This window comes from Leucoraja erinacea, chromosome 25 (assembly GCF_028641065.1).
Source record: "Leucoraja erinacea ecotype New England chromosome 25, Leri_hhj_1, whole genome shotgun sequence".
NCBI classification, from domain to species: domain Eukaryota; kingdom Metazoa; phylum Chordata; class Chondrichthyes; order Rajiformes; family Rajidae; genus Leucoraja; species Leucoraja erinaceus.
This window is the reverse complement of record NC_073401.1, coordinates 21859520-21882266: the sequence shown is the minus strand read 5'-3', so window position 1 is coordinate 21882266 and position 22747 is coordinate 21859520. Positions and strand designations below refer to the sequence as shown.

At 40.2% G+C, this 22747-nt stretch overlaps 1 protein-coding gene across 1 annotated transcript in view; it reads right to left on the bottom strand.

Annotated features, from left to right (window-relative positions):
- mapk1 (mitogen-activated protein kinase 1) overlaps positions 1-22747 on the bottom strand; it is a 51889-nt gene that overhangs the window by 15053 nt on the left and 14089 nt on the right. Inside the window, exons 2-3 of the mRNA XM_055655151.1 lie at positions 6771-6953; positions 4537-4726 (exon numbers count right to left, since the gene is read on the bottom strand). Coding sequence (XP_055511126.1) covers positions 4537-4726; positions 6771-6953 — 373 coding nt within the window. The remainder of the gene's footprint in view (positions 1-4536; positions 4727-6770; positions 6954-22747) is intronic.

Genomic DNA, 22747 nt, shown 5'->3' with positions numbered 1-22747 from the left:
GGGGGGGGAACTATGTATAAACACTGCTGTCATTTCTACATAGTGAAACCAAAATGTATAAAAATGGCCATTATTAAAATCTGACAATGCGCAATTTAACCACATGTGATTTTTTTTCTATTACAAATCTCAAATTGTGGAGTACAGAGGCAAATAAATAAATTATGGGTCTTTGTCCCAAACATTATGGAAGCCACTGTAGCAGCCTGGCAACTTTCCCATTGCAGCAGCAAGAGACACCACGCAATATAGGTTCAGCACCGATTGAAGAAGAAATATCCAAACAGAATTCTGGTCCAGTGCCATGAAAAAAACAAACCAATTTATTGTTTCCAGCAAGTTCCGGTTGACTATGGTCAGCAGAGGCCTCTGCAGCCTGTCCGTGTTTTATTATTTTTTTGTCTGTGTTTTTATGTAGTTTTTGTTATTTTATGTTGGGGTGTGTGTGTATGGGGGGGTGGGGGTGGGGTGGGGGGGGGGGGAAACTTTTGAATCTCTCCCTGCACTGGAGACCCGACCTTTTCTCGTCGGGTTTCCGTTGTCGTTGGGGCCGCAACGAGGAGCGGCCTCCAACGGGAAGAAGCCGGGGACTCTGGTGCCGACTCACCGTTGCCGTCGCGGAGCTGGCCGAGACCGGAGCGGGTGGAGCGGTGGAGGAGCGCTGCTGCTGCTGCTGCTGCCGCCGCTGCTGCTGCTGCTGCTGCTGAGTCGGAGGCTGCTACTGCGGGTCTGCGGACGGCGGCACCGGGAGCCCGCGGATCCCTGGAGGGAGACCGCTTTTCGGGGCTCCTGCAACGGCGAATTCTCCCGCCCGTGTTGCGGGGTTGAAGAGCTCCTGGAGCGGGGCCTGACACCACTGCCCCGCGCGGCTGGAATGGCCGCGGGACTTTGCGAGCGCACACCGGGGGCTCCAACACCAAGACCCGGTGTGCGACCTCGCACCACCCGGCGTGGCTTCAATGGCCGCGGGACAATCGCCATCGCCAGCCGGGGGCTTTGACTTTGACTCTGACTCTGACATCGGGGGGGGGGGGGGGGAGAGTGCAGTGGAGAGATAAGTTTTTTTGGCCTTCCATCACAGCTATGTGATGGATGTTTATGTAAAATGTAATTATGTTGTGTCTGGGGTCTATTTGTGTGTAATGTATGGCTGCAGAAACGGCATTTCGTTTGGACCTCCAGGGGTCCAAATGACAATTAAATTGACTCTTGACTCTCTTGACTCTTGAAGTTTTTGCTTCTTATTGAATTATTTAAGGATTCTATTCAGTCCACGGTTGAGATACAATATACCTGAACAGTTCAGAGATTCGTCTTATGTCACTCTAGGTTGGACAAACAGTAAAACATTATAATTTTTTTATATTTTCATGTGAACCTTCAGTTTTACTGTTTAGCTGGCAACCAAGTCATAATGTACCTCCATTTTAATGCCAAATGGATAAACACATTATTTTATTCTTATATACACAAACTATTCAATTAGATGTGTTGAACTAAGCAGTCTAGTTCCTGCTCTTATGGTGATGCATATCAGTTTAAGTGCACTATATCAACAACAATATAACCATTGGGCAACATCATGTGAATCTAGCAATTAAACATTCCATAAGTGTTAGAACCAATAAGAAATCATAGGGAAGGCGATTTGCGTTGCAGCTGTATTTTGTTGCCGATTCAATAGTGGATTATATCAAGCCCAACGTGAATGTGTCATTAAACTGACGCTGCATCAGCCAAATTTTGTTTTCTAGAGTGTTGTTCCCGCACTCTAAAAACAAACTGAATTATTCACAGGATAAATCGTAGGCTCACAAGTCTCAAAACCGTCTAAAAAACTTTTTTTTTTTTTTTTTTTTTTTTTAAATTAAATCACCTGTTCATTTGGATTAGGGTTTGAATATCAATATTCACCCAAGAAATAGGATTCGCTTCAAGCATACTTTAGGGACAGAGAAAAAAAATCAAAAGCTGAATAGGTCCTTAATGGGTGTTTTGTCAAATTTCTGCTCTTAGAATTCCATTTTAGGTGGCACACCCTAGTCTGAACTATTGTCAAAGTCCACAGTGACCCACTGTAAAGAATGGCAGGTTGGTCTTTTCTGAACTTGTATAACAAACTGCATGATGAACTGTGGCAACCAACAAGTTGGAATTGCATGACTTCTAAAGAAAAGTTCAAGGATCACTAACAAAGTTACCTTTTCTTGGCCACTATCTGAAGTTGGAAGTCGTATAATGCAATCTTAACACCATTTAACCTTTTTATTGTGCTTCCAACCCAAAATGACAGATCTCCATCCATCCCCCCCCACCCCTTTCAATCCCACTGCCATTTTATCAGCCACATCATGTCTAGTTGAGCTCAACTGAAAGCTTTCATGTTCATTGCAACCTTCAACATACATTCCAATGCTCTCCCGCTAAATGTCCAGCTTCCAACTTTCATTACAGTTGTGTTATATATTTTATGTTCTCACTCTCCCTTATCAACAAAACTTCCTCCCACCTGCAAAATGGAGAATTAGTGTTTCATTAGCACCCAGCCACTACTACTCAGCCCTCAATGTCAATGATTCATTCCCATCTCTTCCTACCTCTCCAATCCACTTCTAAACTAAAACTCAATGGCTTTGCTCAAGTTATAAGTAACCTGCCCTAATGTCATCTTTGGTTCAATTACACGCCCGTGAAACAAGTCAGGACATTTAATTAAATGGCAGAACAGATTTGACGGGCTTGTTGGCCAAATTCTGCTCCAGTGTTTTATGGTCACCACTGCAGGAAAGACATGATTGCATTGAAGAGGGTACAGAAGATATTTTCTTCAGGATATTGACTGGGATAAAGTACTTCAGACACGAGGAGAGAGTGAATTGGCTGATTTAGTTTGGCATGGAAGAGGCTGACGGAGGTATACAAGATTAGGAAGGGAAAAGTGGAAAAGTGAAAGGATAGTAACTTTAATCCATTGCAGAGAAATCCAAAAGTAGAGGGCATACGTTTAGTGAAAGGCAACAGAGGTCTGGGAGGGATCAGAGGGAATTTATTTCCATCCAGCAGGTAGTTGGAACCTGGAAAGCGGTACCAAATAGTGATGGAGACAGGTACAAAAACATTTAAGTATTTAAACAAGCATTTGAATCACCAAGGCACAGAAAGCTACGGATCAAGTGCTGGTAAATACGATTAGCGTAATTAATGGTGACTGCTGAAAATATTAACAATGTGAAGCCATTCCAGAAAAAAGGCCTGGCAAAGAAACATGCTGTATTTCATTTTCCATAACTAAATTCAGCACTAATTCCTTGTGAGGAATTGGAAAAAATGTATTCCTTTCAGGATTCTCGCCCATCACCCCTTCAAATCCTTGCCATATACATTTTTATTTTCCATAACCTATGTACCGTAAAGCCCAGTCCATTATAATTGTTTAGAAATCCCAATGATTCCGCATTTGACTCATTACTTTATTATTCGTACATTCGCCTAGATCATAACGCCCATCACCAGGGCCGTTTCTCCCAACTTTAATCTCATGTCCATTGGCAAAATTAATGCACAATTTGTAACATCTTCAAACTAATTAAAATTATTTGGGGCTATTAATGGGAATAATAACCAATAGTTCAAATAAACAGCTAGTCTGACACAAAAGTCACAATGACAACAGATTCAGTTTTACTGTAGCTAGTTGTAGCTGCATTTTTCCAAACCAATTCACTATGCTCTGTGAACCCATGTACAACTGCTCCAAAATTGTCTTTGCTAACTTTACCGATTCAAATACTCAGTCACAGAGTGTGATACAGTGTGGAAACAAGCCCTTAGCCCAACTTGCCCACACCGGCCAACATGTCCCAGCTACATTAGTCAATTGTAATTGCTTCACCCCCTTTAATAATAATCACTTTTACTGCACTTTGTTGCTAAATCCAAGCAATCACCAACCAACTAATCACCACCACGCTTCTACCCCTCCAAAATCTAACCCCCCAACCCTGGTTAAACATCATAAAAAGATACATGTTGGTATTGTGTTAATCTGCCAGTCTACTCCTTCAGCCACTATTTCATTCCATTGCAGAACACACCTAGCTCTAACTCTGAAACATTTCACACTCTTCCCTCCCGACTCCATCACTGTGCCAAAATTCTGGAACTCCCCATTAAAGAGCCCTATTGTAGCCCCTTCACTATACTAACATTAGTGGTTCTAGGTGGCTCACCACCATCTCAAGAACAATTGAAGGCCTATAAATGGATGTACTGCAAGCAGTAGCCACATCCTGTGAATAAGTAAAATAAAGTTCCATCCTTTCTCACAACTAGCATCAATGATAGGTGTGAAACACTTCCTCCTACACTATTTCTTAAACATGCACAAATAATAATCTAGTTTGAGGGGACAGCCAAATAGTAGTGCAGTGCCCGTAGAATAGCCAGTGTTTCTAGCATTCCAAAATTTCACCTCATTTAATTTCTTTCAACCCAATGTAATTTGTGTTTAAAAACATCGGATGAAATGATACTAACCTTCAGGTCACAGGTAGTATTGAGCAAGAGGTTGGATGGTTTGAGATCCCGATGAAGGACATTGGCAGAGTGGATGTACTTTAACCCGCGGAGAATCTGATACAGGAAGTAACAGATGTGATCATTGCTAAGGTTCTGAGTCTTCAGCAGTTTATAGAGGTCGGTTTCCATCAGATCCTGTACAATGTACCTGGAAATAAAGTCAAGGAAGCCAGACCAACATTCTCACTGTGGAATACCTCATTGTTAAACATGTGCAACGTACTGGAAAATGAAACTCATGAATTTACTATTTTACTTGAACCTCAGGTTCAGTAACATTCTCTATTTATGCAATATCACTTTGTAAAACAAGTCTAATGGATAACATTTACATAGATACATAGAAAATAGGTGCTGGAGTAGGCCCTTCCAGCCAGCCTGCCATTCAATATGATCATGGCTGATCATACAGAATCAGTATCCTGATCCTGCTTTCCCCCATATCTTGATTTAGTTAGCTTATATCTCTCTCTCTCTTGAATACATCCTGTGAATTGGCCTCCACTGCCTTCTGTGGCAGAGAATTCCACAGGTTCACAACTATCCAGATGAATTTTCCTCAATTAGTTAAATGAATGGAATCACACAAAACCCCAATCAGTTTCCTTGTAGATCAAGGAAGATTGAAGAAATTATACATGCTTTTCACCAACACCCAAGAATTCAAAACGCTGTTTTACTTTCATGTACAGCAGGGATTCAAACATGCAGCTGAGGGTGGATGCCGGTTATCTGAAACGGGACAATTCAATCTTCATACATTGGGTTGCAGACTAGCCAAGGTTAATAAGTTATGTAATTCCTCCAGCTGCATTTGACCAAAAAGTGGCATCAGAGCAGGCCAAGGTCAGACAAGAGGTGTGGGAATGGGATTGAGAATTAAAATGGCTGACAACTGGGAGATGAGAGCTGGTACTTGGAAAGTACAGGTGCTCTGGGTATGGTTGCCGAGTGTCCTTCTGGTTGTTTGATTGATTGAAAGATACAGCATAGAAACGGGCCCTATGGCTCACTGAGCCCACTTCGACCATTGATCACCCTTTCAAACTAGTTCTATGTTATTCCACTTCCATGTCCTACACAAATACAAGGGGCAGTTTACAGAGGTAAGTTATCTTACAAGCCTGTACTTTGTTGGGAAGTTGGAGGAAAGCAGAGCACCGAGAGGAAACCAACAGGGAGAAAATTTAAACTCTACACAGACAACATCCAGGGTCAGGATCGAACCCTGGATTCTGGTGCTGAGGCAGCAGCTCCACCAGCTCGGGTCCCTGATGCTGTAAGGCAGCAACTCTACCGCTGCGCTACCGATATATCATGCCTCGTGGATAGATTGTGTTTGAAATATGATTTTGTTGCTAATGATGCTCATAGCAGCTCATGGGTGCCCAGTCCTGTAATCTTATTCTGAATCAATTAGCATGGCTGCACTACCACACAAGCGGATCTATAATGCAGAAACAGAACATTCTCCACAATAATATGTACAACTGCCTCCGCAAAATGTAGATTGGCAAGGATAAGATCAAGTCGATTTACAACTAGCACTGGTCTACACACGACCTATTATAGGTTAGCACCCATGTCCTACAGCTCTCATCTATGGACTTCATGTGCATCTATCCTACTAATGGAAGGTATCAGTATTATGACACGACGTTAGCTGTATGGTACAATTTGTGAGAATACAGCTAGATCGAGGCATGATTGGTCTGAATGACAGCTTCCCCAATCTGGAAACTACCCTCCTACAAAATGTATGGAGAATGTCCATAGGTCCACTGCGCAAATAACTATGCCACGTCCTAATCCAGTATCTTGGATTATGCCAGATAATCTTTTCAATTACATTTAAATTGAAATGTGATTCGGTTACAAACGGTCAGATTAAGCGTCATTTCAGAAAACAGTTAAAGAGCGCCCTACTCAAATGGCCAGGTCAGACGACAAGATTTCCTTCCTGGAGATCCCAACATGCATTTTTATAACAATTGGGTGATTTCACATTACCATCGAAAAATTTATGCTTTTTTGTTACAAATTCTAGATTTAACTAACTAAACTTGTACTTTCAGTACCATATAGGATTTTAATTTGTATATCTAGATTGTTATTCCAGACCCATTGTATAAATTAACCATTTCCCTCCATTATATTAGCTTTTTATATCACACATTTTATAACCAGGATACACATCTTTCATTTGGTCAATGGCGGGGGCTCGGATGATGTCATTGATGCCAATAATATTCTCATGTTTGAAGCGCAGCAGAATTTTAATCTCACGCAAGGTCCGCTGGCAGTATGTCTGGTGTTCGAAAGGGCTGATCTTTTTGATGGCCACACGAACTTTATTCACGTTGTCATGGGCTGAGCTGTAAAAAATCAAAAAAAATGTACACAGGAGGAATTGGAGTTCATTGCAAAGCAAACACTTTTTATAGACAAACAATACAGATAAATAAAGCAATTGTTTAATCAGAAAGAGGGGGGGGGGGGGGGGGGGGGGGGGGAGTCGAGACAGCAGATCAAAAGGGAGGGGCAGGAGGTGAAGGGAAGAAATTAGATCACAAAATCACCAACATGAAATAATACACTAGGTGCAATAAAAAATACACCAAATTACTTCATTATTTTCCTCTCACTTGCGTATATAATATAAATTGCAGGCAAGGACAACCATGCAGCTAACCAGTTAATTAGTGCGTCAATGTTACAATTATGAAGGTTTACAGCTGGACAAATTGCATGCTAGTCTTAGGTTCCAAATTCAAACTAAATCAAGTAAAGAAAAACAAACTCAATATAAAGAGGCACAAACTTAAACATTTTTATACTATGTAAACAATCTTCATTATAGACCTTCGACAATAGGTGCAGGAGTAGTTCATTCGGCCCTTCAATATGATAATAAATCAGTAATTAAGCTGCTAAGGAATGAGCAAAAAAAACTAAAAAATTACATTCTCAATGCCAGATTGGCCCTTCATGCTTTAGTTAAGATTTACTGCAATATTTTTTTTAAATCATTAATATATGGATACACAAGCCACAATCTATTTTGCATAGATAGTGCATATCTAGTGGGAAATTACTGCAATATTGTGCCCTTACATGGATTCCAATGTTTAATTTATTGGAGAAGTTCTGGTGTTGCACAACATGTGAACACACAAGGAAAATTGCACAGCAATCTCTAGACTGATTATGTGCAGGTGCTGTAAGCTGCTGTCCAATTTGTTCCATAATGGCGACAATGACAGACTCACCATTATGCTTGTCACAATCTGATCTGCAAATTCTAGACACGTGTAACACGGGAAACATTGAACAGGTCAATCAGCATCTGAAGACAAGCAATTATAAAATATTAAATTGTTTATCTTTCTGACATTTCTGCATTTGTAATTTCTATTAAATTTGGGGCTGGTGACTTTTTTGGCAGGAGATCCACTTACTTCACTAGACTTCAGAGATACAGCGTTGTTACAGGCCTTCAGCCCAGAGTCCACACTAACCAGCCATCAACCGGCACTTTAGCACTATCCTACACACTAGGTTCAATTTTCACAATTTTACCCAAGCCAATTAACGCCCAAACTGTATGGCATTTGAGTGGGGGAGGAAACTGGAGCACTTGGGGAAAACCAATATGGTCACAGGGAGAACATGCAAACTCTTAACAGACGACACCCTGTGGTCAGGATCGAACCTGGGTGTCTGGCGCTGTAAAGCAGCACTCTTTCGCTGTGCCATTGTAATGTCCCAATAGAGCATATCTAAAGTACAGGATTTCTAAGTAAATGACCAATGCTGTTCTGTGCAAGTCTTTGGTAACAGTTCTTAGCTTTCGATTAGTACTGAGCTTTCCTCCTCACTATATATCCCCTCTTCCTCCTCACTGTACATAATTATTCTTTAAAATAGGGCATTTGCACATAAATGCTTTGGCAGCATTTTGACAAGTCACAAATCTGCCAAGTTCGACTTCTTGTAGACAAACATATCAGTATAGTTGCACACTTTAAACAATTCAGACAGTATGAAGTCTCCACTCCAGAACATTCCGCTCCCTTGTTATTGTAATGGTGTTTTGGTATGGAGAGAAGGCAGGAACGGTCGGGATACTGAGTTGGATGATCAGCCATGATCATATTGAATGGCGGTGCAGGCTCGAAGGTCCGAATGGCCTACTCCTAATTTCTATGTTTCTATGTTTTACACAATTTCAAAAGGTGATCGTCTGCAAACTTGCCAAATGTGCATCAAGATCCTCAAAACCTTTCTGTTGTACTGGTGGCACTGCTGCTTCAGCGCCTGCATTAGTTCAACCTCCTTTGGTGAATGTTGATGCAGCAATATTATCACCATGTACAAAGCGAACAGAGGCAATTTCTAACTATTTAACCAACAAAAACATATCGTAAAAACTAAAAGCATGATTTTTTTCTTCAATATGTTTGCATCTTGTTAATTCAACTAATGAAATAAAAATTCTCACAAGTAAATAGTGTGCTATCTATACTTATGCACACTTCAATGCACAGATTGTGGACATTGAGATAATGTGCAGTATTCCTGTTGTTTACACAACTACCTATAGAGTCATAACATTTAGTACTGCCTAGTATCCATTCTACATGACATGAAAATAAAATGGAAACTAAACTATATCAGTGCTGCTCAAGCCATTAGTTATTTCAGTGTGTGTGTGTGTGTGTGTGTGTGCGCGTGCGCGCGTGCGTGTGTGTGTGTCAGACAAATTTGAGGGACTTGAGGAAATCTTGGTGACCTTGAGACCACTTCAAGACAGAATACCATTATACAACCTTAATATGCCAGCCCCATGGGACAATACCTCATCCGATAATCTACATCGACGAGACCAATCACAGGCTCGGCAATCATTTCGCTGAACACCTCCACTCAGTCCGTCTTAACCAAGCTGATCTCCTGGTGGCCCAACACTTCAACTCCCCCTCCCATTCTCAATCTGGCCTTTCTGTCCTGGGCTGCCTCCATTGTCAGAGTGTGGCCCAACGCAAATTGGAGACACAGCACCTTATATTCCGCTTGGGCAGTTTACACCCCAGCGGTATGAACACTGACTTCTAACTTCAGGTAGCCCTTGCTTCCTCTCTCCATCACCTCCCTCTTCCCCATTCTTCCACCATACTGTCTCCGCCTACATTCTTTCTTTGTCCTGCCCCTGACATCAGTCTGAAGGGTTTCAACCTGAAACATCACCCATTCCTTCTCTCCATACATTACTCCAGCATTTTGTGTCTACATCCCATAATTAGTATTCTTGCACTTTTCATTTTTTCCATAGGAGGAAAATTTACATATTTTCTACAAAAAGTAGTTTGCTGAATTATGAACGATAACGATGAAAGACCATGACAAAGTACAAAACTCAAAACATGAATTGCACAGCTTACCCTGATCAACATAAACACCTTCCTTCCAACTCCATCCAGCAACCCCCCCCCCCAATACAGGTTAAAAACTAAAATAATGTAAATTCATTGGACTGCCTTCAGCGTTCACAATGTAGAAACCAAGCTTTGCAGAACACCTCTGTTCAGTCTTCAAATGTGTCCCTCAGGGAGATCACATAACTGGGGGGGGGGGGGGGGGGGGGGGATTTGCTGAGCATCTCTGATGTTCTTTTTTCCGATTCCCAGTTACAGTTCCTATTCTTCTTTAATCCTGTTTTCATTCATCTTAGTTTTCTTCAGACATTAGGCACCTTTGAAAGTTCTTCTTGCCCTTCTCTTTTCCAGTGCTTTTACCACTTTTGTCATACATGATCTCCACCCTACTAATATAGAAGGTACACAAAAAAGCTGGAGAAACTCAGCGACTGAAGTCTGAAGAAGGGTTTCGGCCCGAAACATTGCCTATTTCCTTTGCTCCATAGATGCTGCTGCACCCGCTGAGTTTCTCCAGCTTTTTTGTGTACCTTCGATTCTCCAGCATCTGCAGTTCCTTCTTAAACACTACTAATATAGATATCCGGCTTTTTCTCGTTCTTAAGAGTCATAGAGTGATACAGTGTTCGGGCCAGCTTGCCCACACTGGCCAACATGTCCCAGCTACACCAGTCTCACCTGCCTGCGCTTGGTCCATATCCCTCCAAACTTGTCCTATCCATGTACCTGTCCAACTGTTTCTAAAACATTGGGATAGTCCCAGCCTCAACTACCTTGTCTGGCAGCTTATTCCATACACCCACCACCCGTTGTGTGAAAATGTTCCCCCTCAATTCCTATCCTCTTCTCTACACCTTGAATCAGATTTGATTTGTAACTTTTCCTTGTTCGACCAAAAGATAGTAGAGCTGGAGTAATAATTCTATTTCTCTACCTATAAAGGTTGCCTGACCTATGTAGTTCCTGAATCAGTTTTTAATGCCATCACAGCCTAGTTTAAGCACAACCTGTGTCTTTGAAAATAAGTGATATTTCTGCTTTGAATTTAAATCATCAATGCTGTACTGCCAGTCAGGGGATTTACACCTCCATGGAATGTACAGTGATTATGTTGATTGTTAAATTATATGGGCAAGTCAACTACTCATTAAAATTTAAAACTGGTAAAATATTATGCGCACCCAAATTATTATTCCACTTAAGAGTTTCTGATCTCAGCTGGATTCTCAAATGAGATGTGTCAAAACATCACAGCATTTGAAGAGCAACATTAACTCAACATTAGTCAATTCCAAAAAAAACCCTCTTGAGATCACTGGAAAATCATGCATGCTTCATGCAAGCAATTGATTACAATGACTGGGCAATAGTGCAAAAGCTCCAAGTTCAGAAACAAAATACTATGAGAAAAAAGTACTTAAAAATAAACATTGCCGTAATGTGATAATGATCTGGGCCACCAACGGTTTTTATTCGCAAAGGGTTCAATAGTTAGAGAAACATAGCCAAATGTTCAGATTTACCAAACATTATCCGAGAGTGAGAAGCTCTCCTCTCAGATTTGGACAAGTACCCATTTACACAAACGTCCAGTTGTGAACAATGTTATGTGCACCGAGACCTTTGAGAATCATCATTTATATGCAAAAGCTAAAAATTAGTCAATACAGCCAATGCAGATGATTCATTAACTATGGTTTAATATGCAGATGATCTCATGTACTCTCAATCATTAAATATTCCATTTATTCTACTGTATCCATCTCAACAACCTTGATTAATGTCGCGGTTAACTGCAGTTTCAAAGTTACCAATATTGATCTAGGGGTTTTTCAATTTTTCCTTTTAAAACACCACAATTCTCAACGAAATACTTCCCACATATTCACTCAAACATTAAGGACATATACTATATTAATGGAAGCTGCACTAAAAGGGTCCACCTTCCCTTGGCCACTTGTTGCTTACATGCTGCCCCTAGGTTCCAACAGGTAAAACTGTTTCCATATGAACATTGCCAAGATCCAGTTCTAGGACACTCTTGGTCTATTATAATTATAACTAACTATAGATATTTTCCCAGGGAGCAGAATTAAGGGAAGTTTTCCATTTACAAGAGCAACACCACAACACTTCCAGCTCTGTAAATAGCTCTTCCTAAGCTTCCCCCCCCAGTCTAGTTTCAGTCAAAAATCACTGAGTCAAGCACTTGCACAACTAATCTTTATTTTGACAAAACACAATTACAGCTCCCACTACTATGCCTAATCCTCGTATCTGCCTGGCCAAGCCCTCTTTAGCCTCGTTCAAGCAGAGACACTCCAGAAGGATACGCAGTCCTAAGCGTTCTCCCAGAAGATCGACACAGGACCTCGTGGGAGCAGCCTTTTATAGGTCACCGAACCTTGAGGGGCCGAACCACATGGGGGTGGTCTCTATAGAGTCCAATAACAGATATCGATTAACCCAGTACATGATAGTAATTTCCCTAACCCAATAATACAGTAACTAATACAATGTATTCGAATTGAGCTTCTGAAAGGAAGAAAACATAGCACCATTTCCCCAGATATTCAAGAAACCCAGACAAGGCTCAACACTTAATCCAATCAACATCTAGCAAAGTAAAGCTTTGCAACAATATGTACAATGTGTATGTCTGGTTTGCATTCAGCCAATCCATTCCATGTAATTGGCACCTAATCGTCAGGATTTGCAGATGTTTCATTCTCTTCCTGCAGCTCTTATCTGGGATCTAGACAAACTTGGACCATTCTGCAGCTTGTCCTATTTCTGCAGAAGGCACATTTAAATTGACCAAATGGCCTAACAGCCCAGAAGCCTTTACTCAATTTTAGTGTCTTGGCCTCTCCAATTGGGCCATCTGGGAAAGAGGTAAATTACAGCAGCTAATTTACCTACTTATTAGGTACATAGCTGTAAACACGTAAATAGCCTTTTTTCAGCAAAGACCTGTCACGAGGTTATTGGGCATTTGGAGCAAATAATGAATGCGACAGTGGACAAGATAAAGCATGATTCAGTCTAGTATGTCGCCAGATTTCAAATTTTGCTTGATAGCATTAAAAAAAACGTTAAAATGTATCTGTGTGTTTGGTGTTATTTAACTAGAGGTCATATTTAATCAAATTAATTTAAAGATGAACTTAGTGACATTACCAAAAAAAGTGTTTTCCACACGTCACCAGATAGCCGTCAGGAATAGATACAGCAAATACTAAATTGTCCCTTTCTAGCACAATACTACTGAAGTAACGATAAACTGAGATTAGCTAACGGTAATCAAATCCAAACTCCGATTTCTGCACTTTGCAAGCAGGCATTACTATATGGCGTAATCATAATCCCTGTGGCTGCAAATCACAATGATATGTGCAGTAATGCAATCCATTCAACTTAAAAGATGAGTTTACATGGTGTACATGAATTTACAAGGCACAATTTCAAGCTGTATCCAATTCCATAAACAAGAATGACGCAACCACATAAATCCAGGCAGGAGCTGAGGTGATGCTATTGGAGCTCTTCCACAATTTTCACCAAAATCTTATTTTAAATACCAAAGTATTTTTACATCACTGCAACCTCCACATCTAACTTAGCCTTCGGCACAAATTCAAAACACAAAAAGAAAAAATACTGCCAACAATTTCTAGATACCTCATTCTGGTTTTTACATAATACCATTGGACCAATTTTGGAATGCCCAGCGCCAATGAATTATACTTTTAAAGCAAAGCAGTCATCAAAATGGCAGTAACGTTTGTAAAGCATAATCACATTCCACTTGCTACTTGTTCTAATCACACGGTGCAAGATTTAAAAACAGACCATGAACAAAATGGAAAGAGGAAAGTCATTGCAGATATACATCATTAAGAAATGAAGATCAAGTACCAACTGAGGCAAATGCAAGATTTGAAAAGCAGCACAAGAGGATAACAGCACTCACTTTTCCAAACTTTGACAACAACTTCCAGACCACGTAGAGTTAAATGCAAAACTCTGGAAGCTACGTTCAGAATATTCCCATTGTATCAATGGGAATGTTATAGTATCTTCCAAATAACTTGGCATCCCACGCAAGAGTGCAAATTTGTGGTATTTGCTCATTACCCAGGAGAAAATTAGGTCTGATACATTCAGGGATTTTTAATAGCGTAAATTATCCAGCCACCCACCCCCAAACTCTTCTCCAAATAAATTTCCACTTGTTTAAATTATCCATTGGATATGTTAAACATCCAAAATCAAACCGAAGGTAGACAAAAATGCTGGAGAAACTCAGCGGGCGAAGCCGCATCGATGGAGCGAAGAAACAGGTGACGTTTCGGGCCAAGACCCTTTTTCAGACTGAAGGATGGTCTAGACCCGAAAAGTCACCTCTTCCTTCGCTCCATAGATGCTGCCTCACCCGCTGAGTATCTCCAGCATTTATGTCTACCTTCGATTTTTCCAGCATCTGCAGTTCTTTCTTAAAAAACAAACTGAAAATCTTCAACTTTATTGTTGAAAGGCCATTCTTTTGCTCATCTTGTTCATAAACAGACATTGCTCGAGGCTTCAGTACATTCATAACTTTTCCACGAAAGAGCACTGAAAAAGTGATGCAGAGCTGGAGTCAGAACCGACATATCTTTTGTGCAAGTACAGAAGACAACTGTAGAAAATCGATAGCAATTCACTGGGGGGCTGAAACTACACAAAATTGGACAATTCTATTTCATCGCCTAAAAATAAATGTATTTTATAGTAAATAAACCATATCACTGAAAAGGCAATGAAATAACTAAACAAATCTACCAATACAAATAGGGCATGCTTTGGCACATGCCCGACATGAACCACATTTTCTCCGAACAGATTTATATGCTATCACCACATAATTCATCCAAAATCACTGGATCCATCTGTGCATATCAGCCTGGGGAAACATTAATGACTGTCCAAACATTGACATTTCAGAAGATTCTAGGCAGGAAAAAGGTTTTCATGAATTGAATGGCAAAATATCTGCCATAAGGTACGGATCTCCAAAACAAAACAAACTCCACTTCACCGACTTGTACATTGTTTTCTTTCCACCTCAAACTTAACCTACCACAATTTAAACAATGCCAACTGCAAAATTGCTGACTTCTCTTACAGTTCAAGGTTAGAAGCTGTATCACCCTTATCACTCAATAGCAGTCACTTTCTAATATTACTGGTAATGTGCCAGATTTTTCAAATACCAGTCAGATACTGTACAAATAAACTACTAGAGGTGCAGTTTTCCACATGACTTTGCTGTCCACATCAGCCACAGAAAGAGAGGGTTGAAATATTAAACCAGAATCTTAAATAGATATCTTAAGATGCCAATTTTAACCGTAAAAACGTATTTACCCAGATTTCCCAATGTCTCTTTTTAAAAATTTATGATGAAAGCCATGAGTGTCTTTCTTAACAACTTGTCACTTTTACCTAAGTTTTCTTTTGATACCTTTGCGATTAAACATCAATGAGATGGAGAACCAAGACCAAGAACCTTGCATCATGGTGTCAGGCCAACAACCTAGCTCTTAACATCAGCAAAATGAAAAGTTGCTTGTTAATCCAAGTAGGGAGGGGGTGGGGGGGGTTGTTAACAGGACCCGACTTCAGATCTGTTGTCAAGACAGTTCACCGCTTCAAGGTTCTTGGCATACACATCACCTGCAAACAAACTTGGTCCCTTCACACAGATACAGAGGGCTAGCGCAGAGTATTTACTTTCTTAGGCATCCGAGAAGATTCATCAAGTCCGCGAGGACCCTCTCAAACTTCTACAGATGTGCTTAAGAATGTATTTTGCCAGGATGCATCTTAGCCTGGCAGGGTAGTTGACTGCCTGAACGTGAGAGTGATGAACACAACACCCTCCATTAAACTCTCAACTTTCTTACATCCAGTCCATCTTCAAGGTGCGTAATGCATATTGAAACTATCAATGATGCCTGCCACCCTGGCCATTCACTTCTGTGCTACATTCTAGAAGGTACAGGAGCTTGAAAGCCAGGACATCCAACTTAAATTCTTCCCCACATCCGACTCCTGCACCAAGCACTTCTTTCACACTCCCTTCCCAGGGATGCTGTCATTTAATGGAATAACCAGTATTTTTTGCACACTACATCAGATTGCACTAAAATGTTTGCATCATTCTGCCACTTTGCAGTTGTCGTATTTATTATTGTACTTGTTTAATTTGTCTACTCTGAGCTTACTGCAAACTAGAAATTTAATTGCACCTTAGTGACAAACTAATCTGCAAGATACTGTTCAAGGGATAAGTAAGGTAATTTTGAAAATAGTTCCTTGCAGCAGACACAATTGATATCACAACATACTTCAAGAATTACTTTGATCTAAAATACTCACACTTGAAAAAGGTTACCTCCAGAAGTGATCTCTGCTGCAATGCTTTAGCAACTGAACTCTTTCAACATCAAACATCAGCCAAGCTTTGCAGTCATCAGCTAAACTAACTACAAACAGACCGTTTAAAGTATCATTTTCATAGAGAGCCCTTTGAGTTCAGGCACATTTTATTTCAAAATAAAATATAGATTACAAAGAAATCAAAGGAAATATTCACCCACATTCACAGTTCCTAACCCCTACCTACTTCGGATGGTAGCGAAGGAGGGTGTTAAATTAAATCTAGTCATAGATTTTCTGAACAATACAGACATTGAATACTCAACAGTTTGCTAACCTTTGGCTACTTCACAAGACTGATTCCCAGATAATTAATTGACGTTGGATGATCAGCCATGATCATATCGAATGGCAGTGCAGGCTCGAAGGGCCGAATGGCCTACTCGTGCACCTATTTTCTATGTTTCTATGTGTGGCTGTCAAATCTATTTCAAAAGTAGAATGTTTTCATTTCTAATAGATGCATGTAAACTATTAAAAAATATCTACTAAATGAAGCAGATTTAACAGAAATCTTTTCTCCATAGAACTAGCTCAAACGGGAAAACAGGCATAACAGATTTACCTCACTCCAGGTCTAATTCAGAACACAATTATATATTTTACAGAACTAAAATCAAAATGTAATAATTTATTTTTCAACCAGAGTGAGCAACTTTCTTATCAAGCAAATTGAAATCAAGTAGACAATGAGGAATTGAAGTGGCCATTGCGACATAATTAACATACAAAATAAAAGCTGGTAACGTTGCTGCTAGACAACGAGAAAATACTGGAAACTCTCAGCATGTCAGGCAGTCTTCCAGTTCGGATGAAGGCTCCCACATCCTAAACAGACAGTTTCCTGCTCCATAGATGCTGTCTGATCTGCTGAGTGTTTCGATTGATGCTCTACGTCCTTTTGATCAAGATTGGGCAAAGCATGTAACCTCGTGCCCCAAGTATTTCCAGGTTGTGTCTTCCTTGGTGAAGACAGAACCAAAATACTTGTTTTAAACTGTTCTGCCATTTCCTTGTTTCCCATATAAATTCACCTGTCTCTGACTGCAAGGGGCCTACATTTGTCTTCATATACAGTATCATTACTTGATTTGTTATTGTATCATTCCTTGATTATGTGGCATATTACGGCAACCCAAGCTGATAAAATACTTGCTACAATTCTATGTACAAGATACAAAATTAATTTGACACTTGCTCAAATCAAGTACTAATTTTTGAACCCCCACTCAGTATTTTATTACCGAGGATTGAAGCATTAAAAATTGTTTTCCATGTGATTGTGTATTGACTTTCCCCCTCCTAATAGCTGGTCGGATCTGCGATTGCTGTTCAAATGTCCAACTATCAATTTACACAAACCACACCCTGTATTTCTGTCGGCAACTCCCAAATTATTTATTTTCTACTGTGCTGTTCCCAGTCACCCAATATGTATAAAGTTCTTTCAATGAGTAAGGGCAAACACAATTATAGAACATTTTGTATAGGTACAGAGGTTACAATAGTTTTTTCAAAGGGTGCTTCTGCTGCCTCTTGGATTAAATGGAGAGTTGACTTGGAATGGACCGAGGCCTCACCTGATGTATTGGAGCTCAGCATGGCAGGTCAGTGAGAGCCACTCAAGCCGTTAAAGCAGTGAGGAAAAGAAGAATCTGAGGCCAAACATTGGATCTCAGGGTTGTGCTGGTGGCCAAGGGCCATGCCAAAAGTCATTTGCAACTGGCCATGTCCTGAAGTTTACCATTCACCAAGTCCTGCCTCAACCATTTGTAATTCTGACTTACCATTACTTTCTCATTATCGTATTGAAAAATAAAGACCCAAGGGGCTGAATGGGCCAAGTTTAGAAGTAGACAATTTACAGGAATTACACAAAAAAGCTGGAGAAACTCAGCGGGTGCAGCAGCATCTATGGATGCTGCGGCACCCGCTGAGTTTCTCCAGCTTTTTTGTGTAACCTTCGATTCTCCAGCATCTGCAGTTCCCTCTTAAATACAGGAATTAATTGATTTGCAAAAAATGGTCTTGAGTTGCTTAATAGAGAATGGAGGTACAGTGCTAAGCAAAACAAAGTGGGAAATGGAGGGGAAGTTTTCAATTACCTATTCCACAAACTTGGAATGCATTGCAAAATGCCATTTATCTTATCTCAGGAGGCCTTTTGTTACATGCCATTTTCCCTGCAACTCATTCTTTCACACACAAGCCCATGAACTAGTTTTTTTTCCCAATTCGCCTATAGCAAGAGATATTTTACAGTAAGCCAACCTCCCAGTAGTTCGATGGGATTTTGAAGTGAACTGGAGTATTTGAGAGTTAACTCATGTATGCAGTTATGGAGTGAATATACAAATTCTGCACAGACAACATTTGATTCCTGGGAGCTGAAAGACAACTAATGGGCCTGTCCCACTTACGCAACTTTTTCGGCGACATCATTAGTCGTTGCAGGTCGCCAAAAATGTTCAACATGTTGAAAATCCAGCGGCGACCAGAATAAGGTACGACTCTTTGGGCGACTATTCACGACCATGCAGGCGTCACATGGCAACATGTCCATAGCTTGTACATTTTAATGTTCTTGCATCGTGATGGGTTTTTTCAATCATGCACAAACAAATCAGTATAACGATGCTTAAAGTAGGAGAAAGGAAATGGAAGATATCACGACTGCAGGTTAGAAAAGTCAGTTGTACCATATTTAGGTTATTTATACTGCAAGTGACACTACCACAGCAGTAAAAACTCTTCACGCACACTTCATTGCCAAAAACACAGTAGAGGAAGGTGTTTATTACCATAACCATTCATGTTAGATGCAGCATGCCATTTAGCTATTCCTATACCCGTTTATGTCAGGATACAGTTATTTAGCATATTGGTAACATCTACTACTGAACAAATATATTTTAATTGGAGGTGAAATACAAGGTGGCGAAATACAAGGTGGTGCTGTTCCTGGTAGTGGAGGTGGCCGAGGACAAAGAGGTTAGTGTGGGAATGTAAAGAATTGAAATGGCTAGCTTCTGCCATGGCTACCCAGATTGTCAATTTGCAAGCCATTTCAATTTCCCTCTGCATTCCCACACTAACATGACTGCCTACTGCCACGGTGAGGCCAAATGCATGCCAGAAGAAAATAATTTCATATTCCACCAGGGTAGTCTGCAACTCAACAGCATGAACATTAAATTCTCCAATTTCATGTAACCTGCTCACTTTGTTCCCTCTCTCCTGCCTTTTCTCCCCAGATCCTCCCAAATCTACTGTTCTCTCAAATAAGTACTAGGGCCTTGCTGACCCAATTTCTTTCCCACAAACTCCATCTACCTATTCTGTCATCGACTCCCTCTTCTCTCCCACCCCACCCACCCCCACAGGTGTTCCCATATGCCCATCACATTCCCCTTTTGGTTCCACACTCCAACTTCCTATCCCATCAGATTCCATCTGCAACCCCTTGTTACCTCCATCAATTAACTTTTAGCACCTTTTGCTATCTCTACCCCTCCCTTCCCCACCCAACTCCATCCAGCAATTCACCCCTCCTCACCTGGAACTACCTGTCACTTGCCAATCTTGCAGTCCCCTCCCTTCTTCTATCTCTTCTCAACTCCTTAAATCCAGATGAAGGGTCTTGACCAAAAACTTCAACTGTCAATTTCTCTTCTGCTGCCTGGCTTGTCAAGTTCCTCCAGCAGTCTCTTGGCTCCATTACTCAAATTTAAAACCCGTTTAAGATTGTGTCAGTGACTGAACACTAGCTTGAAATTTCTCAATTATTATTGTCTTGGACCACTCAATCTTTAGGATAGAAATGAGAAATTCTTCAAAGGGGAATGTCTGAAATACTCTACCATAGATGCTGTGGACTTGGTCACTGACAGCATTATGAACAAATTGCAAGATTGCTCCATCAAGGAATAAGGAGACAGAGGAGGAAAACAGTGATTCAGATGGAAGATAGGCCACAATTTTATTGAATGTCAGAACAACATTAAGGTAGCGTTGAGTTAGTTATTTTCCACTGCTCCCGCATATGACCACGTTGTTTTATGTTATGCACAGGAGAAGGCTATAATTTAATACTTGGTAACTTTGTAATTTACAATATTGGCAATCTGCTATACCCAAAGAACATGGCAAATGTGTTATATACTAGAATACAACCACACTGCATTCCTGACAACTCCATGACAAATTATCCAACAGATAAAATAATCAAGACAATCAAATAATAAACCAAGTTTTACACAATAGGAAAGGTAATGCTGATTATCTGTTGGCAGTGCAATCCAAACCAATAAAGATTCAGTTTAAACATTTGGATTAGCAATTCCCAACTACTATGGATACCTGGAATATGAGAAACAATGCAGTGACAGTTTAAAAATTCTGTAAATCCCAAGATCTTTTGCAGTATGACATACATGTATCATGGATCTGAACTTATTCTGAATGCTGTAAATTAAACGCCACTTCCATTCTTAAGTCTTTGAAACAACATCTGTGACATCTGTATAAAAAAAGTAAATTGCACAGAAGATTTGCTTAAAATAGTACAGTAACATTTAAAATGTTCTCTTAAGTATTTTGTCTCAAGCCAAAAATCTTAATTGGCAATATTTTTGTGCAGTGCATTCCAGCTGGCACAGGAAATAGCTTCCAACTTTCACTCAGCCTCTACTCAGAATAAAGTAATGATTCTATGTTGCATAATTCTCACATTGGGAGATCATCACATCAAGCCCTACAGTAAAACATTCCATATATTCTATGAAATGTCAAAACGTGCGACCAAGCGCTGGCTCAGCAATCGTTTAGCTGAACACCTCCGCTCAGTCTGCCTAAACATACCTGATCTCCTTTGCCTTCCCCCTCTCCCTCTCCATCTCTCCCCCTACCCTGACTAGGCTGACTGTCCTTGTTTACATTTAACTGTTTGCTTTGTTGTTTCCTTCTCCTAGCTAGCTCTACATTTTGTATCTTCTTGATCCTCATCCCCTTTGTCTCGTTTTCATGCCTTATATTTCCTTATCTCTGTATCTCCCTCGCCCCAATTCAGTCTGAAGGAGGGTTGCAACCCAAAATGTCACCCATTCCTTCTATCCAGAAACATTTAAGTGTTTGTCTAAACAAACAAGTCAGTGAATTCAAAAGCAGGGAGTTCAAGAAGTAAATGCTATGCTGCATTAAAGGTTTACTTGGGGGATGACATGAAATGTTAATCAATTTTTCCTCATTGATTCTCTCTTTAGAGAAATGAAATCTATATCGAAAACTTATTAAAATCAAAATTTAACAATTGGAATCTATTTTATCACCAAAGAAAAAGAGACACTTTTGTTCTCACTCCTTTCTTGTGAGGTGCATTTGGAGGGTTTTGTGGCCAATGGAAAGGATAGAAACTTGAAGAGTCTTAAAATAATTTACTAGCTACAAGTAACTACAGCTTATGACCTATGAAGGGTCTCAACCCGAAACGTCACCTATTCCTTCGCTCCAGCATTTTTGTCTACCTGCAGCTTATGACCTAATCCTTTTGAAAGCTATAGGATTCTGAACAATCTTTAATCCAGAGTATGAAACCATAAAAAAAAACCTCATAAGGTTGTTTGGCCTTGCCCTGCCATTCAATAGGATTATGGCAAATCTTGCATTTCGAGCCCTCACTCTTGTCTTATCCCCACAACTAGATTTCCTAACATCCAAGTAGTATTGCTTGGAGTTTTGAATACACACAACTGAACATCCACAGACCCCCCCCAAAGATGCCTCTGTCCTAAATGGCAGATACCTTAACTCATTACTATCTTAAGTTTCTAGCTACCATAGAAAGTCATCCCAAAAACCTGTTCAATTGCTCCAAGAGATTTTACACACCTTAAAAACTCATGCTGGTGGGTGGCATTGATGAATTAAAATTTTGCTTTTGGAATACTGAGTGACAGCAGCATTTCCCAGCAATGTTCTCAGTAGAAGAGCAAAATGTAGTTTTTTTTTTTTTAAATAGACATCATTTGAGACGTGGAAATGTCAGTAATATCCTATATTACCTTGAACTTATCTTATGGATCACAATACAAATACTGATCACATCAGCAGCAAAATCAGCAGCAGCCTGCCATTCACTCCCCAATTAACAGAAATAGAACTTCACTCTTGTACCCTTTACCACTCACTGTATGCACTACTTCATACATTCAGATTATCAAAGATGATCTCTTCAGAACAAAATCTAGACAAGA